At 38.5% G+C, this 22,642-nt stretch overlaps 1 protein-coding gene across 1 annotated transcript; it reads right to left on the bottom strand.

The window, feature by feature from the left end:
- Positions 1-9,126: 9,126 nt before the first annotated feature.
- Positions 9,127-21,680, bottom strand: LOC137384118 (ras-related protein Rab-7L1-like). Its single transcript, XM_068057731.1, has 5 exons — positions 21,318-21,680; positions 16,444-16,515; positions 14,744-14,925; positions 11,902-12,023; positions 9,127-11,664 (listed from the first exon to the last, which is right to left on the bottom strand). Exons 1-5 carry the CDS (start codon positions 21,496-21,498, stop codon positions 11,541-11,543), a joined length of 681 nt encoding a protein of 226 aa, XP_067913832.1. The 5' UTR covers positions 21,499-21,680; the 3' UTR covers positions 9,127-11,540.
- Between the last annotated feature and the right edge of the window lie 962 nt (positions 21,681-22,642).

The following is a 22,642-nucleotide window of genomic DNA, read 5'->3' as shown; positions in this document are numbered from 1 at the left end:
CGACTTGTAGATATGGATAGCAGATTTGGTGGTCTTCCTGGAAAGAGCAATGTGGATGAGTTCCTTCACGGGGTCTCTGTCTGCCACCGTGGTAGACCTAGGTGGTTACAGACAGCAGGCAGGGTTTGAAATTTGCAAGGTGGACTGGAGAGAGAGAGGGACCCCACTTGGGTCTCCTCTGATCAGTGTCCAGTTGCTTGTCTGGCTGCAGAGAGAGAGAAAAAACAGTTTAAAACACATATGGTGGGCCTGTCACTCAGTGTATTTCCTCTTACAACTTAATTAGTTCATGTCTAGAAATTCCCTTCTCGCAATCAGAGTCCATTGTTCAAGTAATTGCCTTTGAGTTGTTCATCTCCACCAGTTTAATGTACCAAGTGATTGCCTTTGAAGTCTTATTAATGGGGATTGGCCAGGTGATTCACTCAAAATAGTTCTGGAGGGGACTGGCCAGATAATTCAATTCCACCTCAATGCATTGGAATGTAGGACATTTTAATGCAAATTTCAGTGGCTATTTTAGCTGCTAGCAGTCACCTTATGTCTGTTCCTTTTTTCGAACTTAATTCAGCTTTCCAGCTGATGGATTACAACATCATCGTTTAGTTGTACAGAATTTGAGTATTGCTGAAAATGTCTCTATTTTCAGCAATAAAAAAAATCATCATTCGGCATAGCATGTGTTCATGACACAATGATCATCCAAGAATCAACAATGTTTGTGCCCTATTTAATAAGCAGTCCTACCCATTTTGATATGCTTAAGCACACAATCTTTTTCCAAAATAAGATTTTTATTTTATATCCATCCAATATCAGCCTGACAACAATTTAAAGAGTATAGACTCCCAGTACCCAAGTGAATGGTCAGGACTTGAACAAGCTCAACACTTCAATCACTTAACTTACTTTAAAATGAGCATCAATGCTCTACTTGTGCTGTGTAGTGTCTTTCATAAAAGACATCCCCGCTCATTTTCTGGTTAGTGATCATTTATACTAAAGACACCAAGAATAAAACTCTTCAAATTGAAACAAAACAGATGAGCGCAAATAGAAATAAATAAGTACGATCTGATAGCCATTACAGAGACATGGCTGCAGGACGACATAGATTGGGTCCTGAATGGTGAAGGATACGTGGCATTTAGGAATGCAGGAAGCTAGGAAAAGGTGGAGGGGTAGCCCTGTTAATTAGTGATGGTATTAGTGCAATCGAGAGGGATGACCTAAGTTCAGGAGACCAGGATGTAACAGCAGTTTGGGTAGAGATGAGAAATCATAAAGGCAAGAAGTCATTTGTGAGAGTGGTGTACAGGCCACCTAACATTAACCACACTGTGGGACGGGGTCTAAAGGAAGAAATAATAGCAGCTTGTCAGAAAGGTACAGCAATAATTATGGGGGATTTTAACCTACATATAGACTGGAAAAATCAGATGGGCAGAGGTAGCCTCGATGAGGAGTACATAGAATGTTTTTGGGATAATTTCTTGGAACAATACGTTCTGGAGCCAACCAGACAGCAGGCTATACTAGACCTGGTATTGTGCAACGAGATAGGATTAATTAATGACCTCATAGTTAAGGCACCCCGAGGTAGCAGCGATCATAATATGATTGAATTTTACATTCAGTTTGAGGGAGAGAAGAGTGGGTCAAGACTAGTATTTTAAACTTAAATAAGGGCGTTTATGAGGGCATGAAAGCAGAGCTAGCTAAAGTGAACTGGAAAATCAGGTTAAGGGATAGGTCAATAGAGGTGCAGTGGCAGACATTTAAGGGGATATTTCAGAATACACAGAATAGATACATTTCAATGAGAAAAAAAATTCCAAGGTTGGGACCCACCATCTGTGGTTAACTAAAACAGTTAAAGATAGTATCAAACTTAAAGAAAAAGCCTATAATTGCACAAAGTTGGGAGGCAGGTCAGAAGATTGAACAATATAAAAAACAGCAAAGAAGGACTAAAAGATTGATAAGGAAGGTAAAATTAGAATACGAGAGAAAGCTAGCTAGAAATATAAAGACAGATAGTAAGAGTTTCTATAGATATTTTAAAAGAGTTAACAAAATGGGCGTTGGTCCTATAAAAAGTGAGTCTGGAGAATTAATAATGGATAATAAGGAGATGGCAGATGAACTGAACAGATATTTTGCATTGGTCTTCACTATTGAGGATACAAGTATTAGCTGTAGGTCAGGAAATGGAAGGGAGCAACTCAAGAAAATTACAATCATCAGGGAAGTGGCACGGAACAAATTGTTGGAGCTGCAGGTTGACAAGTCCCCGGGTCCTGAATGACTTCATCCTAGGGTGTTAAAAGAAGTGGCTAGTGACATAGTTGATGTGTCAGTTTTCATTTCCCAAAATTCCCTAGATTCAGGGAGGTTCCTTTAGATTGGAAAGTAGCGAATTTAACTCCTTTATTCAAAAAGGGAGAGAGACAGAAAGCAGGAAATTGCAGGCCAGTTAGCTTAACATTTGTCTTAGGAAAAATGTTAGAAGCTATTATGAAAGATGTTATAGCAGGGCATTTAGAAAAATTCAAGGTAATCAGGCAGAGTCAACATGGTTTTGTGAAAGGAAAATTATGTTTAACCAATTTATTGGAGATCTTTGAGAGAGTTACATGTGCTGTGGATAAAGGGAAACCAGTGGATGTATTGTACTTAGATTTCCAGAAGGCATTTGATAAGGTGCCACATCAAAGGTTATTGCAGAAAATAAAAGCTCATGGTGTAGGGGGTAACATATTGGCACGGATGGAAGATTGGTTAGCAAACAGGAAACAGAGAGTAGGCATAGATGGGTCATTTTCTGGTTGGCAAGATGTAACGAGTGGTGTGCCACAGGGATCAATGCTGTGGCCTCAACTTTTTACAATTTATATAAATGATTTAGATGAAGGGACCAAAGGTATGGTTGATAAATTTGCTGATGACACATAGATAGGTTAAGTGGGCAAAGACCTGGCAAATGGAATATAATATGGGATAGTGTGAAATTGTCCACTTTGGCAGGAAGAATAAAAAAAAAGCATATTATCTAAATGGTGAGAGATTGCAGAGCTCTGAGATGCAGAGGGATCTGGGCGTCCTAGTGCATGAATCGCAAAAGGTTAGTATGCAGGTACAGCATGTAATTAAGAAGGCTAATAGAATGTTATCATTTATCACGAGGGGAATTGAATACAAAAGTAGGGAGGTTATGCTTCAGCTATACAGGGCATTGGTGAGACTGCATCTGGAGTATTCTGTACAGTACTGGTCTCCTTATTTAAGGAAGGATGTAAATGCACTGGAGGCAGTACAGAGAAGGTTTACTAGACTAATACCTGGAATGGGTGGGCTGTCTTATGAGGAAAGATTGGACAGGCTAGACATGTATCCGCTGGAATTTAGAAGAGTAAGAGGCGACTTGCTTGAAACATATAAGATCATGAGGCATCTTGACAGGGTGAATGTGGAAAGGCTGTTTCCCCTTGTGGGAGAATCTTGAACTGGTGTCACTGTTTGAAAATAAGGGGTGGCTCATTTACGAGAGATGAGAGATTTTTTCTCTCAGAGGGTCGTGAGTCTTTGGAATTCTCTTCCTCAAAAGGCGGTGAAAGCAGAGTCTTTGAATATTTTTAAGGCAGAGGCAGACAGATTCTTGATAAGAAAGGGGGTGGAAGGTTATCGGGGGTAGGCGGAAACGTGGAGTAATCAGTTCAGCCATGAACTTATTGAATGGCAGAGCAGGCTTGAGGGGTCAAGTGGCCTACTCCTGCTTCTAATTCGTATGTAAATCAAGAGTACAGCACCAAACCAAATTCCAGTGCACATGACGTGTTTAACTCTTGGCACAATGCAAGGCTCACAGTGCTGTTTCAGTGTTTTTTCCCATCCAAACTCATACTTATTTAATCACGATTTAGTGTCCAACACTCAGGGCAATTGGACTTAATGTTAATTAGACCATATTTAGTAATCAGTTAAACAGACTCTCTTTGGGGCTGAGCTGGCTCCAAGATGACATGCCTGGTATGGGAATTTGGAACCAAATCAGCCTTCTGCAGCAAAGTATCAAATACCTGCACTAGGAGGTCTGCAGTACTCCAGAGCACTATTGATTTTGCAGCTTGGCTCACTAATGGAATGTAAAGGTAGACTGCCACTGGGAGTTAGTACTCTTCCCACTCAGTTCCAGATCAATGCTTTAACATACAAGGCCATCCAAGCTTCCCAGAGGGAAGCTTATGAGTGCTCTGCTGGTTAGCTGTGCAGCTTTAGCTGGTTATACTCCAGCAGGATCCCTGTACACTTTTGGGTGTCCTGTTGCCCAAGTTTTCTAGACTTGGGTAAATGGTATAATCCTTAACAGTAAGTGGGCGCATGTACTGCCTAATGAGGAGAAACTCAACGTGCATGTATTTCTCAGGAGCTTGGATTAAAACATCAAACATTGTATTGCACCAGTGGAAAACAATCACATTCAGCTAACATGCCAATACAGTAACTGTGATAGTGAGACCAATGGTCATCATTTCATAGCTGCCACCCTAACTTACTACCAAACCCCAGAGAAGAAAGGGGCGAGACTAGCTAACTCAGAACACACCCAATGGCAGTGAATTGAGCATGGGAAGCTGCTTCGCTCGGCCCGTATAGCTCATTATATTTACTTTGAATCATCGGCAGGGCCAATTTTCATTATTTTAAATACAAAATTTGAATTTGTCCAAACGTATTTCTTCTAGAGGTAGTTTTAACAAATAACCTGAATCAGTGCAAAGGTGTTGCATACCACCCAATCTCTGCACACAGGGCATACTATGGGCATTAACCATACTAAGTTAATGCATACATAGAAAAAAAATAGGAGTAGGCCATTCAGCCCTTTGGGCCTGCTCCACCCAAAAACACAAATGCAATGGAAATCAGTATTAATTTCAGATTTAAAATTTTAACTGACTTTTTTTTTTGTATGAGTCCAAATTATATTTCAGCCTGTAAAAGTGTTTTAATTAGGTAACATACTGAAAAACCAAATCAATAATGGGTAGACAACTCAGGGATATAGTTTGATTCTTTATTCTCTTTCTCCCAATCTCCACAGCCACATATTTCAATAACTTTTATTTATACAGCGCCTTTAATGTAGGAAAACATCACACAATGTTTCACAGAAAATAGAATTTGAGGAGATATTATGGTAGACGACAAAGTTGGGTTAAAGATGTTGGTTTTTAAAGGAGCAAAGGTTTAGAGAGGAAATTCCTGAGCTTAGGGCCTAGGTAACTGAAGGCACGGCCAATGTTGGAGCAATGGAATTCAGGGATGTGCGAAGAGGCCAGAATTAGAGAAGCTCAGAGATCTTGAGGAGTTGTGGGGCTGGACGAGGTTACAGAGAAATAGGGAGGGGGTAAGGCTATGGCGGAAAACAAGTATGAGAATTTAAAAATCAAAGCACTGCTGGACTCACGACCAAAGTTCAGCAGGCATGGGGGTGATGCTGTTAGAATACAGGCAGAATCGTTTTGAATGAGCTCAAGTTTACGGAGAATGTGAAGTGAAAAGCTGGCCAGAAGAGCATTAGAATAGTCAACTCTAGAGGTAACTAAGACACATGGCTATCAACAGCAGATGAACAGAAGCAGGCTCAAGGTTATGGTGATGGAGAGGATACAGGGTTGGAAACTCAGGTCAGGATCAAATAAGGTGGCAAAGTTGCAACCAGTCTAATTCCACCTCAGGACTGCAGACAATGGCTTCGGTCTCCCAATGTTTAATAGGAGCAAATTTCTGCTCATATAACACTGGATTTCAAACAAACAGCGTGCCAAACCAGATGTAGTAAAGGGGGAAGAGAGGGATAGGTGGTGAAACAGAGTTGGGACTTCCAGGCTAGCTTAGCAAATATTTAGCAGGCCTGCAAGTAAAGCCATTGTAACTAAGTGCAGAATTCTGGCACATTTGCCTTTAGTTTCCATCTCTACATTCACTTGTACACATATTTCAGGGGTCTTCATAAACAGAAATTAAGCAAAAATTTACTGCTTCTATTAGATAGACAAGGACAGGTAAAGAAACATGTTCAAAAATCTTCAGATTAAAGCTAACTACTTGTCAGTAAAAACTTAAGCCTTTTTATAATTTTTATTTTCTCTCTCGATTTGCCTATGCTACGGCCTTTATTGGAAGTACAGCACAATATCGTACATTTACTTTTGAATCAGAGCAGAGCCATTTTGTTACTTTAATACAAAATTTATTGCAAAGTGAGATTGGGAAATGTCACTGTTGGAAATCCTGTTACTCCACAGCTGTTATCCATAATTAAAAAGTCTAATTTTTCTCTGTTACACCGTTAATGGTCTGTGGATGTCTAGTAACTCAAGTGATTCTCCCCACATGAAGAAAAAGAGGATGCTATCATTGCCCTGGAGTCATTTTTTCAGGTTTGTTTCAGTTAACATCAAACTTTGTGAATGTCAAGAAAAATGTGGAACTAAAACCCAAGTTTGTCTACAGAAAGTTGGGCTTCCTCACACCCGCAGCGCCACCACCATGGAATCAGGTGTCACGCTAGGCCCTCACCTAGCGAGAATGAGGCACATTAATGAATCATGACATTGATTTTAAACTGTTACTGGAGTGAAGAAAGGACTTGTTAAACAGATCAGCTGTGGCTAGAAAAGATATTTACATATTAACAGACTGTGATTGGAAGGACAAAGGACCATTCCCCAACACATTCAACCCACAATGGACCTTGATCACCAGGTATTGTGTGGAAGAGGATTCAAGATGTAGTCAGACCAGTTAGTCACATGGCTAACCTGCTTGGCAACCTGGGTTTTTTTCTGAATTGTACAAACATTTTGAACAGTGTGTCTGTTTGCTCGTAGACTGGGACGATCTCTTTCTCACTAGCCTGAATCTACATGAACCCCAAGAGAGAAAAAAGTTTCCTACAGCAAAGAATACTGGGCCCCAACAAAAAGCAAGAGCTACCTGCATTCAAGGATTCTACAGTGAGCTTGAAGACCCATAACAAAGACTATTCAGATATTACCTCAAACCTTTCCACTTTATTTCTTCTGCTCTTTTCTGTCTCTATTTGCACGTTTGTATCGCATATGCAGGCTAGCGTGGACGTGTCGTGTATCCGTAGGCGTCAACCGAATTAGAGTTTAAGTTTAATAAATTTCAACCTTTCTTCTTTAAACCCAAGCAAACTTGTTTGTGCTAGTTTCGCCTTATAATTGGAAAGCAATGAACAAGGATTCACCAAGAGGGAGCTAAAAACAGTGTTTAAAATTAAACCCTGTTACAGTAAGACCAGGTGAAGGCTGAAAGGGAACCCTGGACTTCTCTCACCTGGTCGTGCTTCTCCTCAAATGGCACCATTTGTGCTTTTACATCACCCACCATCTCGAGTAGACATAGTATCTTCATTGGATATATCCAATCTGAAAGATGGCACCTCCAAGTGAGAATGTTCACTGATGATTGTAGAGTTTTCAGTTCCATCCGCAACTCCTCAGATAATGAAGTAGTCTGTGCCCGCATGCAGCAAGACCTGGACCACATTCAGGCTTAGGTTGATGTGTGACATGAATGTTACTTACCACTTAAGTGGCAGGCAATGACCATTTCCAACAAGAGAAAGTCTAACCAATTGCCCATGACATTCAATCGCATTACCATCACTGAAGCCCCGTCAACATCCTGGGGTGGGTGGGGTTGGTTACCATTGCCTAGCCACAAATACTGTGGCCAGACACTGGATATTCTAGTCATTAACTCACCTCCCGACTCCCCAAAGCTTCTCCACCATCTATTAGGCACAAGGCAGGAGTGTGATGGAATACTCTCCACTTGCCTGGATGAGTGCAGCTCAAGCAATACTCAATGACATCATCCAAGACAAAAGGAGTCCACTTGATTGGCACCCATCCACCACCTTATTCACTCCCTCCACAGCACACAGTGGCAGCAGTGTGTACGATCTACAACATGCACTGCAGCAACTCACCAAGGCTTCTTCGACAGCACCTCCTAAACCCCTTAATCTCTACTGGCTAGACGGACAAGAGCAGCAGGCACCATCTTCAAGTTCCACTTCAATTTACACACCATCCTGACTTGGAAATATATAGTCGTTCCTTCATCGTCACTGGGTCAAAATCCTGGAACTCCCTAAAACTGTGGGTGTACCTAAAAATAAAACAATTGCATTTATATGGCATCTTTCACAACCACAGGAGATCTCAAAGCACTTTAGAGCCAATGAGCTACTTTTGAAATGTAGTCACTGTTGTACTGAAGGAAACGGAGCAGCCAATTTGTGCACAGCAAGCTCCCACAAACATGATAATAACAAGGTGTTGATTGAGGGATAAATATTGGCCAAGACACCAGGGATAATGCCCCTACTCTTAAAAAAAAAATGCCATGGGATTTTTATGTCCATCCGAGGCCTCGCTTTAAATGTCTCATCTGAAAGATCGATATCTAGAAAAGTAGGATACCTACACCGCACAGACTACAGCATTTCAAGAAGATGGCTCATCACCACCTTCTCAAGGGTAATTAGGAATGGACAATAAATGATGGCCTTGCTAGAGCCACCCACATCCCATGAATGAATAGTATGTAGCACTCTATGACTCCCGTAGTGCTGCACTGAAGTGGCAGCCTAGATACTGGGCTTGAATCCTCAAACTTGTAAAATCAGGGGCAGAAGTGCTACCAACTGAGACAAGTTTATATTTGCTTGATTAGTCAACCATAAGAGCTACTAAAAAAGTAGACAGGGTAGGCATTTAAGTAACCATTACAGATAATAAACCATATGAAATACAGCTGAACTCTATTCATCCACCATCCTTTGCACACTGCAAAAACAAAAATCATGTGGTAGTATTGTCCCAATTTGCTTTGCGCACATCACTTTTTGCACAGTTGCTTTCACTTTTAACACAATTTAATTGGTTTAATCATGGCATGTTGGACTTGGGTTTGTGCATTGCAAAATCCAACCCTCCCCAAAAAGTCCAGTTACTAGTGTTAGAGCATGGTTTTTGAAAAACAATAAATTCTTTATTTATATATTACATATATTTCACATAAAAAAAGGATGCAAAAAAAAAAACTATTGCACAAGTGTTTGACCACTTGAAACTTGACAAGAAGTTCTAATGCTATCAAAATATAGGAAGTCAATAGGATTGTATTCTTATTCACAAATACAAGCATGCAGTTTGAAGTTGAGATGGCAACATAAACTGCGGAAGTTGAAGCATTTTATCAAGCTCACCTCAGTCCTGAGTTGAGTTATTTTAGAACCCCAACTCGCATTATTCTTTACAATATGTATACACATGGATAATGTTCATGGTGAGAGCAGGAAGCTCAATTCAAATTTTATCCACAATTTGTTCGAACTGGAGGAAGGGGCTTTCTAATTATGGTAAAATCATGGAGGTGGTAAGCAGCAATGCTAGAATTTTAGTAGAACAAGGAGTAACATAGCCTACATTACAAATATGAAAAGGGGCATACATTAGGTTTCGTTTTGGTGTGCCAACAACTACTTCAGACTGCACGCTATGAGGGAAGTACTATGCTGGATGCTATACATATCATAACGGCATTAAAAAAATTACATTGACCAGATCAGTCCTCCCCTTATTTTACAGACTACAGATTAACTAATTTGATACATACAGTCTCACAGAAGAAACTTCTATACAGGAATTCACCATTCACATGAATTAATGCCCAAAGTGAACCTGTAATTTATTACCCGTGAACTACAAGGAATTCATATTTAATCACCCAAATCACTTCTAAAAGCTGCCATAAAATGTTGATTATTCAAAACTATTTCAGACGACTTTCCACAGCAATTGTTTACTAATAAGTTGCAAATAATCCTACAAGTGATTAAAAGTTCCTGTCATTCCTAAGAAATTTCCCAAAAAGTCACCACTTACACACAACCAAACTAGGTGTAGAGGTTTCTGGACAGGCAGAAGCACAATATATAACTCCAATTGATTTCTCAGTAATAACTCTTAGCCCCGACTTTCAGAGTGAGTGTCATTTGGCAAAAGGCCTGGAAGGCAATCTTATGTCCATCTTGGCAGAAGTATTGTTTAAGGAAGGAGGGAATTTAAACATCACAAAGCAATTAATAATCCTTTTTGTAGTGCAGCTGCAGTTTTGCAATGAAGGTTATTCAAAAAGGACTACGAAGAAAATAGAAAAAAAAATATTCAAAAGGCATTAAGTTGGTGAAATAATGGCAACAGCAACAAAAGTCAGCAGTAACAGAATTTCCTGATTCATTAAATTCTCAGATGAAATTACATTTTTGAAATAATTAAACTCAGAATCAAGGCTTTGCAGATTTTTCAAAATTCCCAAAACTGTATCTATCCATAATTATAGTGCGCAAAAGAATTTAAGAATGGTTTATACAGATAATAGATACCAAAAAAAAAATCACTAATTGTACAATGTGGTGCAATTCTCTTGCAAAACTGAAAGCTGCATTTAGGCGTTAGGACTAATTAAATAAAAATTATTAAAAAAAAGAATATATCTGCCATCAACACTGGACAGAGCAGCTTCTTGGTTGAAGCAAAACTAATTAGTCTTACAGAAATTAAATCACTGCAGCAAACAAATACATTTAATTAAAAAAACATTTGAAAAAACTCCCCACAGCATTACGTGCCTTATGTTGCCATATTAACCCACAAAACTAAAGACACTGGTTACCCAACTACTAATTTGATGCTTTGCAAAAGTGAGCTGAATAAAATGATTGACTGCCTCATTAGATTATGGTAATAAAAGCTAGCAATAACACGCTTTAATCAAGTGGCTTGTAAGCTCCCTTAAGATTTGTCAATCACCATTCCCTGTGGATATACGTCTGCAATATCTCAGATTACACTTTTTCATGCAAAAGTCTCATCACAAAATACAATATGTACAACAGTTAAGTATAGTACAGAATATTCATCATTTGGTTTGTACAATGTTCCAGAGACACTGGCACAGGTGTATAAAGTGAACAGTTCAACACCATTGAAACGAAAATCCTGAGAAATTTATTTTTTTCTCCTTGACCCTGGATCAAACTCCAAAGTTAGCATAGGAGTTCAAACTGCAATTTAAAAATAAACTTAATTTGCAAATTTCAAATACTGAAGACCAAGCTTACTTGATTTTGTAGGTCAAGTTTGTCGAAGTCCATAGTGAAGCTAGAATAAAATTAGGTTCTACTTCTAACCCTACATCAATCAGGAGTCTAGAACTCAATTTCTCGTAGAATTAACCCACTAACCAATTTAAAACTTTGATCAAAGATCCCAACAATTCAATAATCAAAAAAATTGACATCAACTTACACGGCTGCGAAGCATACAATATTTCTAAGTGCAGAAGTCCTCCAGAACTAGTCTGGTGAATTTAATGCATTAGAAGACTTGGAGGTCATACAAATTTCCTTGACATATGTAGTGTATTATGATTTTTCAACAGCATGCTGAATTCCGATGACTTTCACTTGTTGGCACATCCCTTAGTTGAATATAATCTCCTTGGTTTTGGGTCGGAGATCCCAAACTAGGCTTTGACATCAAACACTCTACTAATACTCTGAAAAACAAAGCAAATGGAATTTTAAGTTAACGTTAAAATGCTCATCTATAAAACAAGCTTAATGTCCAGAATTTGAAGACATTTGAATTTTAAACTATGCAGTTTTCACTTCCAAGCGTATATAATTTCAGGAAGAGGCAAAAAAAGCAATGTCTTTCAAATTTCCTGCAAGTTATATTATTACATTAACAAGTTCAAACAGAGCGATTCCTTTGGAGCAGTTCCACAACATACCTCATGGCTTGAGCAATATTCTTGTTTTCTTTCACAGAAGTTTCAATCCAACCAACAAAATGGTTTTCCTTACTGAACATATCAATCTCACTTCTGCTGAGTGCCCATTCTGACAAGTCACACTATTGGGGTGGGGGAGAAAGAGAAAAAAATGCTAAGTAAAAAACAAAAAGGAGCATTTTTCTATCAAAGTACAAAGCATTATGCAAATAAAATTCCAGGTTAGGGAGCCAAGGCAAAAAGTAGCCTTTTCTAAACACTTTTAAAATGACTATGTACTGAACAACTGCAGCCATCGATGGGATTTTAAAAAAAAAGCTTTCAGGGACCTTCTGAAATTTTCAACTTTTGAATATTTTTCACTGCAGTTGGTAAAGGAAAGATGTGGCAGTTAAAGATGGTTCTGAAAATTTAAGTTATAAAACCAGTATCTCATTTATCTCTTCCTTCCAATCCAAATTATGTTAGCAAAAATCAGTAAATGTTCATGGTCACAGCTTTACTGCATATTTGAAAAAGATATCCAAGAATATTTAATAACGTTGCAAACTTTTCTTACAGCCCACATGTGTGGTATTTAAAACACTGTTCCACAGTGCTACACAGTTTATCCCAATAATTTTACCACCATCTAGTGGTCAATGTATTTTTTAGTATGAACTTTATTTTAACAATTCATTATTCCTTTCTCCTCTAATTCAAATTCCCATGGATCACATACCTACATGACTGAGAGGTTAGAGATCTGCTCCCAAACTCCTGTTAAGACCGCTACACTGTTGACAACTAGAAGGTGCTCAAGAGGAACAAGAGCTCCTTTTTCTTTTGAAAAAAGGATTTGTTTGTGGGATGTGGGCGTCACTGGCTAGGCCAGCATTTATCGCCCATCCCTAATTACCCTTGAACGGAGTGGCTTGCTAGGCCATTTTCAGAGGGCTTTTAAGAGTCAACCACACTGCTGTGGGTCTGGAGTCACTTGTAGGCCAGACCAGGCAAGGACGGCAGATTTCCTTCCCTAAAGTACATTAGGGAACCAGATGGGTTTTTACAACAATCGACATGCTTTTATGGTCACCTTTAGACTAGCATTTTTTTTTTTTAAATTCCAGATTAATTGAATTCAAATTTCACCATCAGCCATGGTGGGATTCAAACCCTTGTTCCCACAGCACTAGTCTGAGCCTCTGGATTACTAGTCTTGATTTATCATCCATTTGTTGAGGGCGATGCCAGCTTTCCATCTGCCACCTTTGCTTGGGATCAGGAAGTCACGAACTTGAATCCTGTCAGTATTGAGCACACAGGGGAGCTCCAATATGGTGTATATATTAATAAGCTTGACTACACAAGGGGCCAGAGAAAAACTGCATGATGCACAAAACACAGTAAAATACCAAAAATAAATATCAGTTGAATAAAGCAACCCAACAACCTAAAGACCGAGCAGAATTATTTTCAAGAACTAAAAAGGTAACACCAAGTTACATACCCACACTAAATTGGCATGGGAAAATAAATAGGAGTCAAGTTTGCATATTGGGTACTGACTAGTGGAGATTTGCAGCAGTCTGTTCTGGGACATTTACTGTTTCCATTGCTCAAAAACCCAATTCAGAAGCAATTTGCAAATAAAAAGAAAATTTGCTACAAAGAACTATACAAGCAGATTAAATCGCATTCAAGTGAATCTGAACAAATTGAACAGCTGGGTTAAAGAATGGCAGATGAAATTTAATGTGGAACAACATAAGTAATATATATGAGAAACAAACTATTGGTTTGTGTACAATGAAAAAGATGCAAATGAAAGAATTTCAACATGGATCTTGTTTTGGGTATAGCCAGTGAAACATTGCTACAAAAGAACTAATGGGATAGAGGGTGAATCTTAAAAAAAAAAATCAAAACAGTTTTTTTTTCCAAAAAAGAAAAGCCTTCACTATATTGGTAGAGACATTTGGAAGTCAGTTTTCATTATTCTTACTTTCAAAAAAGAGATATCAAAGCATTAGAGAGTTCAAAGAAAGGTCCTATGGGTGATTCAAGTTATAAGGTTGGCAGTTTACTTCTCATTTGAAGAAAGCATCAAGAGGGAACATGATTAAGGCTGTTCAGCAAAAATGCACATACAAGCAGGTTATTCACATTTAACCCCAACTAAAGTACTAGAGAACAAGTAGATAAATCAGCAAGCAGGAACAGATGTTCTTCCCTCACCAAAGGTAGTAGATATGTGGAATACACTCTCAAGTGCTAATGCTTAATCTTAAAACAGATGTATAAATATTTGGTTTAAAGCAGGATTAAAAGTTCTAACAGTAAATGTCAAACAATCACTCAAGAGAAAGCTAATTTTCCTTGTTATCTGACAGAATTTCAGCATATCTTGGAACCTTCTAACCTTGCTCATTTGTTTTTGTCAGCAAAATTAAGTGAATTGGGGAGGTTTCCAGGTAGAAAAAAAAAAGTGGAAGGACACGTTGGTTCAATAACATTTTCTCATGCCTTATTTAAAGTTTCATGATACTTATATGCAAGTAAAGCAATTGCTGCAATTTGCTTGCAAGCCAACTCATCATCAAAAACTTTAAGTCAAAAAGTCCAAACTTTCATCAGGCAACATCTTCTTTGGAAGCAAATAACACTCAAAAATCACATCAGATTTCTGTATTTTCAAGTTCTAATTACAAAATTTTTTAAAAGTTTGACAAATTATATTTTGCTCTAAATTAGTCCAAGTGTGCCTGGTTAGTTTAGAGTTGAGAAACTTTCCTTCACAAATGGAAAAGCCAATATAAATCTTGAGACATACAAGTGCTGCATCAAATCTACTTCAATTCACCTTGTTTGCTAGCAGGATACATGGCACAGGGCTTCCATCCACCAAAGCAACTTTGCTGTCCAAATCATGCTTCCACTTGAGGCAATTCCGGAACGTTGCTGTACTTGTCACATCAAACATAACTATGCACGCTCCTGCATCTCTATAGTATAGTCTGGTCATGGAGGTGAAGCGCTCTTGGCCTAGGAGTACAAGTTAATCAATCAATCATTCATTCACTGAGCAGGGTGCTGACTTACAATACAGTCCTTCCACGTCCTGTGAAATGATGGAAGTTTTTTTCTGGTAAGATTCAAGTGACAAAAATTATCAGGGGCGGGGGAAGAGGAGAGGCCAAGAGAAAAAAAGTACCAATTTATTATGCAGCAAAGTTCGCACGACAAAAATTGCAAACAAATTTGGTATCTCACTCCTGTTACAAAAGATAGAAATTTTAGATTAAAAAAACATGCCCAAGTGAGTTACTTTAACATAATACTGGGAAGCTCAGTGAGTGATCCATGCTGTAACACGTCCTTAGAGTACACCAAAGTGGAACATTCTGTCAAATACCAATCCCTTACCCAAGTACACAAAAGAAAGTGAAGTCCCCTCATTCAGGGGAAAAGCATGTTTTCCTTTTTTTAATTAGTAAAAGAATTGTAACATTAGCACTCAACTTTACAATTCATATTTTGCAAACAGCGAAGCAGAAGCAGCATTTGATTACACCATAAAGTAAATGACACTACAATGCATAAAATTGGGATGAATTTAATTAGGGATCTCATTTTAAAAGCAGAATATTTTGGAAACGAAACAAACCTTAATTCCTCCCCACCCTCAGTATTAAAAAAAATTGGGGCTAAAATTGAGAAAACACTGATGTTCTCCAGTTACCAGTCAGTAATGGATTGTGTGTTATCAAGGACTGCCCCCTCACCTAGTTCTAGAATTAAATCTTACAAATGGAGATAAAAGTTATGATATTTATAATTCCATCTAAATTGGTCAATCTCTGTTACAAGGCTAGCAGTTTACATTATATTTTCTACCACAAGGGCATTTCTGTGATTCAAACCAATCCCTACCTCCTTTAATCAAATTCACATATGCGCCCCAAGCCAGAAGCATCATAAACATATTGAAGGAAGCCAAGTGCAAGCAGCAGGTAAGGCTGAGATGTGAACCAGCCCTCACTTTGGAAATCAAACATCCTACCACTATATTTAGTGATCCACCTAAAAATGGTTAATTTGATGACAGTTGTGCAATGAAGCACTGCCATTATTTTATCTTTTGGAATGTGTGAAAAATGCTTAAGATTGCATGTAGAATTGTAATTTAATCTAACAAGAATGTCAAACAACAAACCAGAGTGATTTCTTTGTTTAGCACATCTCCCTTCCTATATGCTATATGGCTGTCAAACAATTATTGCCTCGCAAACTCAATCTCGTTTCTGAATATTTCAACTCGGGCCGTTGTTTCTATCCTGACTGCGACAACCTCAAGAAGCTGATCTTGGGGGACTGTTACTGCAATTTTAAAAACGGCATTGAATACTTCTATACTTGAGAGATCAGAAGGGGCTGACATAACATTAGGTGTTCTTCCATTCTTTTCAATGTGGTCCATTTCATTTATTTGTGTACTAATATTGGAATCTGGAAATTACCTCGGTTTTAAATGTTTCTGGTCAAACTAATACAGACACTTACCGGCTATATCCCAAAGCTGGAGTCGAACAGTCTCAGTGTCAGACCATTGTACAATCTTCAGTGCAAAGTCCACTGAAAGTAATAAGAAAATATAGCTGTAATTTATGAATAGGAAAAAAAAAACTTTAAAACATGTTCAATTTAGCAAAGATTCAATTAACAAAGGACAGCATTTGACACTGGCCTGGATTTTGCAGTGGTCATGATGGCAAACGGTCAGCGTTCATCATCATTACTCCACTGAAACTGACAGCAACTGCAGAAGCCTGCTCATGCACAGCATAACGCAGAACTTCAGAAGCTGCTGTTGGTGATTCTACGTTCCTTAAGGGTGCACTGTTCAGGCCCCAGATTGCAATCCCTAAGCAGTAAAGTGATGGAAACTTCCTAAAAATTTCACAATTTTTTAAAAAAAGGTTTGATATTTTATCTTAATCCCATGTCTTTGTCCCATTTATTTTGTTCTGCAAAAATTTAAAATTAAAAGCGAAGGGATTCAGTGTTTTTTTTTTCCTGGTTTGCGACCTGTGAGAATACTTCAATATGATTGGGTATTTTCCCTTCTTGCTGATATCACATGCTGGACGCCTAGAGATCCCCTTGACTTGGCCCCAGATTTAAACTGCCATCGGGAGAGGGGAAATCTGCGCCACAGAGATCACTAGATAATTTGTGGGTAGTTTTTTTTGAAGTCAGCGACAAAAACTATCGCTTTGCCATTGATCGCAAAATCCAACCCATTTCTCCCCCCCGCCAAAAAAAAAAAGACCCAGCCAAGAGAACTCTGCTTCAGGTCTGCCAATAAATAGCCTTCCTGAGTATAACACGGGGGATAAAGCATGATTATAACTGTAGTTCCACAGAAGTAAAATGGACCACTTCAGTTTTCCCATGATGGGATAGCACCTCCCTTGAAACAGCCCATGTAGAATTATATGAAATTACAAAAGCTTTTCATTATAACTAGAGAGCCAGCAGTATTGTATTTGTAAATCAGTTAAAAATTGAGGAATTATGTAGTAATGAAATGAATGGAGACAGTAAAGTCCCAGTCTATTATTGTATATTTGACTCATTTTATTGCACCACTGTTAATTTTTGTCGTGCAAGCCAACACTTAAGACTATGCCTGTGAACAGAATTTTTTTTTTAAAAAAGAGGAAGAATCCCACTGCACACATCTTGCAGTCATCATGTAGGCCTCTTCATCCTTTACATTTGATTACATTTTGATCAGTTATCAGGAAAGGTAAGGTTTCAAACTTACCATCTTTGGCTAAATGTTCATTAAAATCCTATCAAAGGGGTGCATTACCAGTGTCAAAGACTCAAATTCTGGGTTTTCTTTTTTTTTTTAAAAAAGAAACTATACAAAAGGATAACGTCCACTGAAGAGGACTTCATTTTCATAAGGTATTAATTACACTAAAATGCAGAAGATGAAATTATAAAGTTTTTTCAATATTCACAGTTAGTTGCTACCAACCAGCATGGAACCTGTAAATAAAATACAATGAAAGTACAAAGAGGGACGTTCCAAAGCATTTTACAGTTAATGAATTGCTTTTGAAGTGTAGTCACTGCATTGTAGGCAAACGAGGCAGCCAATTTGCACACTGCAAGGCCCCATAAACAGTAAAGAGATGAATGAGGGGTTAATCTGTGGTGGGACGAGTTACAGCCAAGAAAATTCCCTACTCTGGTAAAGTACCTTGGGACCCTTTACACATTTAGGTAGGGCCTTAGTTTAAAGACATAATTGGAAAGACGGCACCTCCTACAGCAACATTTCTTCAGTGATGCACTGAAGTGTCAGTCTAGATTATTTGCTCAATTCACAGAGTGGCACTTGACCCTCAATCATCTGGCTCAGCGCCAAGAGGTATCAGTTAGCCAAGCTGACGCTGAAATGAACAAATAAATCTGGTAGGAAAGTCCCATTTTGTTTTGGACTAATACCATCAACCGTGCTTTGATAAATTTAGATCAAATAAAATTGCAGTTTGACAAATATTGAGGTAGACTGTTTATGTCCAGGTGCTGTAAATAAAAATCACCTGGTCACAGCACAGCTAAATGGGACAGGGCAGGTCACATGCATATCAGGAAACCTGCATAATTCTCTTTCCATTAAGGGTATGCAAGCTTTCCCACCTAATTTCGTCTAAAGCGCCCGTGCTTTACACAGGAATATAAACTAGGTGGAAGAATCCATTGGGTATATTTATCTCAGTCTTGTACCCTGTGAACATTAAGTGCTATACAGGGTGCAAAACTGCTGAAAGAGAGAGATTGGATTGTTTTAAAATACTGCATGTGCAGAAAGTTTTCAAAAATTAAGCAGTAGCAGTTACATTACATATTGCAGAATTCTTGCTATAGATCACACAATATTACGCTACCAAACATTAAGTTACAGGATAACCTAAAACTTGTGGTGAGCATTTATTCAGTTTTAAACTTACTTTAAGTTGCTATTCTGCTTCTGGTACAACTAGAACCATTCTCGGTTTAAAAGAGAGCCGGCATGGACTCAATGGGCCAAATGGCCTCTCTCTCTGCCGTAAATGACTCCAAGACTATTACTGAGCTATGAGAGATGTCCACATAAGAGTGAGATCTAAAGTATATCACAGGTCTGCCAGCAGAACAAAAGCTTGCAACTCATTTGTACTTTACATACATATACTGGTGTTTGTTGGAGGCAGTATAAAGATTACAAAATAGACTTACTCCATTGTTATGGAATTACTAACAACTTATGATTTGGCAGCACATATGCTTTCAAAATGAACCCACTGGTTTTCAATCCATTTGACTTCTTTCCCAAATTGCAAAGTTCACCCTTTATTACCAGTCCCTCATGTAATATTGTGAAACTGACTATCAACTTCACCACATCCTCAAAAGCAACACAGTAATTTGATATAGTTTCACTCCCCTTTCCAATTTTCATTAAGCAGATTTCTTTTTATACCTGTTGATTTATGTCCCTTATAACTAGAAAGTCAAAACAATTACAATCTCATATGGGCTTGTTAATATTCCTCAATACTTCCTGTAAGCCTTTCCTTTTCCTATTTCTTCCTGCTTGAGAAAGAAAAATGGCTAAACCTAATTGTGTCTTCAAAAACATTTTTTCATGCACAGCTCTGCCCACACATCATTGTGTAAAAAATGTAATGCTAGTCATTAACAACTTAAATTGGATCACACACACCCAGCTGATACACAGCTCATGTTCCGACACGAAGCCTTCAACTTGATAATTCATCATAGACAAGACATTCCCATCTCAACACAGTTGCATATCGGCTTATTTTACTTATATTGCAGAGCAATCTACAATTTCATTTACTCCTAGTCCCATCAAACTAATTGATAATGCCAAGGTTCATTGTGCAGTTCTTTCTTCAATCTGCAGTGCTGCTAAGTAAAAAAAGTTTAATATTCTAATATGGGTTAAAGTAGTAGAGAAGTTAGAAAAGTTTCCTTTTACAATACTATAAAGACAGACAGCTTTCACAGCAGAAATCTACATGTTAGGTACTCTGATCATGAACCCACATTCATTATTTACTTCTGATGAAAATCACACATACAGGTCTTAAAATTAAGGATTTTTCTATAAATAAGATGACAAAGCATAAGGAAATAAAGTTAAGAAAGTTTACCAGGTGGAGACTCATACACAACTTTTTTTTTTAAAGAAATAGGACACGAGACATTAAATCATATTCATAGACTTTTCACTTCAGGAATATCCCTAGAATATTTCAGTGCAACTAAACTCACAGTTTAAAATTGTGAATCCTTACAATAAAAATCTCATTGTTCCAGTCCTATCGACACAGAATTTGGATCAGCATGAGAAACCGTAATAAAGAGGGGGAAATCATGGAAAGATTGGCACCATTTACCAAATCCCAAGGGAGAAGTACAGGATAATTGGGTGGAATATTTTCTTGAATTCTTAGTTTCACTGCTGATACAGTTGAATTTTAAAAAAAATAAGCTTTAATGCTTCATGCTTGCACATTAGGGGAAAAAGCTATTTGAAAGATTTGGTGCCCTATTAGCACTTTAAACACTGTTAAAAGTGACAACACTTAATTATAAAAATTAATTAATATCACATGATTACTCAAGTTTAAAAAAAGTCACAAATGAGCAGTTTTGATAAATAAGGGAAAACTGTTTGCACTGACAGGAGAGTCAATAAACTGAGGACACAGATGCAAAATAATTGGCAAAAGAACCAGGGGAGAGATTAGGAAATTTAAAAAAAGAGCAAGTTATAATGATCTGAAACACACTGAGCTAAAGGGCAATGGAAACAGATTTAATTGTAACATTTAAAAGGGAATTAGATATATACTTGAAAAGGAAAAATGTATAGGGCTATGGGGAAAGAGAAGCATGGGACTAATTAGAAAGCATTCAAAGAGCAGGCATAGGCAAAATGGGCTGAATGGCTTCCATCTATGTTGTATTTTAGAATTTTGCTAACACTGAAAGATACCAAGCCTCAGAAATAAAAGCAACAAGTTGCACTTATATAGTACCTTCAACGTGGAAAAACTCCAAAACACTGAAGGGGGAAAAAAAACAAGACATCAAACCAGGAGAGATTAGGAAGAGTGAATACTTGGAACGCTAATTACCAATTTCCAAAACGAAAAAGTTATGAAGCAAGCAAATTTTGTTCTTTACTTCACAAAAACCTCAGTTGAAAAAAAATCCACACCCCCCCCCCAAAAAAATTGCTTAGTCTCCAAGTTTTGCTCGCACAACTGCAATTGTTATGTCACATCAGTAACTAAATAATCTTGCCTACAACAATGTTGTAAATCAGAGCAATAAATGTCTCTTACCTCCCACAGTGGACTTGTAGTTCTTGCTGAAGCTGTCATTAGCATAACGCTGCACCAGAGAGGTTTTGCCCACCGTGCAGTCACCAATGACCAGCACCTTGAACAGATAGTCGTTTGCCATAGTGTGGCCCAGTTGGGTCCAGAATGAGGGAGGAGCAGCATCAACGCGCCTCATAAACATCCCCTTCAGGCCCTGCAGCCATCATCACCCCCACAGCCTTCACCTCACCAGCTTCCTTGTGACTACCAACAACCGGAAAAAAACACTTAACTTTTAATTAAAAAAATTAAACGATTTTCTTTTTGATTTCGATTCCGCCGAGCTTTCACACTGTATATTTTCCACCCGCCCGCTCTGGTCACGTGACGCCGGCTGCGTGCGGTGCACCCTGGGAGCTGTAGTTCGCCACTGGGGACAGAAAGTGGGAGGGTCCAGGATTAGAACTACGGATCCCGGCAGGCACCGCGTCTCGGCGGGCGACAGCCCCGCCGCTGGCCATCCTGGGAATTGCTGCAGAACACAGGTTCTGGCTGAGTGAATGCTGCAGAAGATTGGCTGTATTTCCATTGGCATTTTCCTTTGCACCTGCTTCTTTTTCATTCTCTACTTAAGATAATTGCATAAATATATGTTGCTATATACTTTAGGGAAGGAAATCTGCCATCTTTACCTGGTCTGGCCTACATGTGACTCCAGACCCACAGCAATATGGTTGACTCTTAACTGCCCTCTGAAATGGCCTAGCAAGCTACTCAGTTGTCAAGCGCAACTCAGGATGGGCAACAAATGCTGGCGTTGCCAGTGATGCCCACATCCCATAAATAAAATGCCAGTGTAGGGAAGAGACATCTGGCAAATGACCTGACTAAGAAACTCCAGTACTTTACCTAACCATTAGACTGGTTGGAAGGAAGCATGATTTACCCGAGAAAAATCCCAGTCTGTAGTTTCATCCTTGCAGGTATTTCTAGGATGGATGGCTAAGTTACTAACTGGCTGGGAATAAAAAGCAATCCTCTGACTTTTTTGTCAGCTCATTATCTGTTTAATTATTACATTTTTCTATGAGTAACCATTTAATTTTAGTGAATATCGCTACTGGTGCAGAACAAAGAGCACAGAATAGCTTTGTTTCCTGTCTGCACAGTTACCATTCCATAAACTACACCCTACCACTCTTCATTAGGGTGGAGGAACCTCAGCAACAAGTTATGCAGCCTTGGGCGTCATTGAATTTGTGGCAACATTTCTGTTTCCTTTTATCCCTTCTGCATTTGCCATTCCGATACTGATCAATTTGCGACTCATTTCCCCCAACCTTGTT

The sequence above is a fragment of the Heterodontus francisci genome, chromosome 25 (genome assembly GCF_036365525.1).
Source record: "Heterodontus francisci isolate sHetFra1 chromosome 25, sHetFra1.hap1, whole genome shotgun sequence".
NCBI lineage: Eukaryota > Metazoa > Chordata > Chondrichthyes > Heterodontiformes > Heterodontidae > Heterodontus > Heterodontus francisci.
Note: the sequence above shows the minus strand (reverse complement) of the source record. Positions and strands in the feature narration are given on the sequence as shown.

Excerpts from the sequence above, each read along its gene's own strand:
- LOC137384118 (XM_068057731.1), bottom strand. The coding sequence starts at position 21,498 with ATGTTTATGAGGCGCGTTGATGCTGCTCCTCCCTCATTCTGGACCCAA. Across the intron at positions 16,516-21,317 it reads CTACAAGTCCACTGTGGGAG|TGGACTTTGCACTGAAGATT; the intron begins GTAAGAGACATT and ends TATTACTTTCAG. Across the intron at positions 14,926-16,443 it reads CCAGCTTTGGGATATAGCCG|GCCAAGAGCGCTTCACCTCC; the intron begins GTAAGTGTCTGT and ends TTGTACTCCTAG.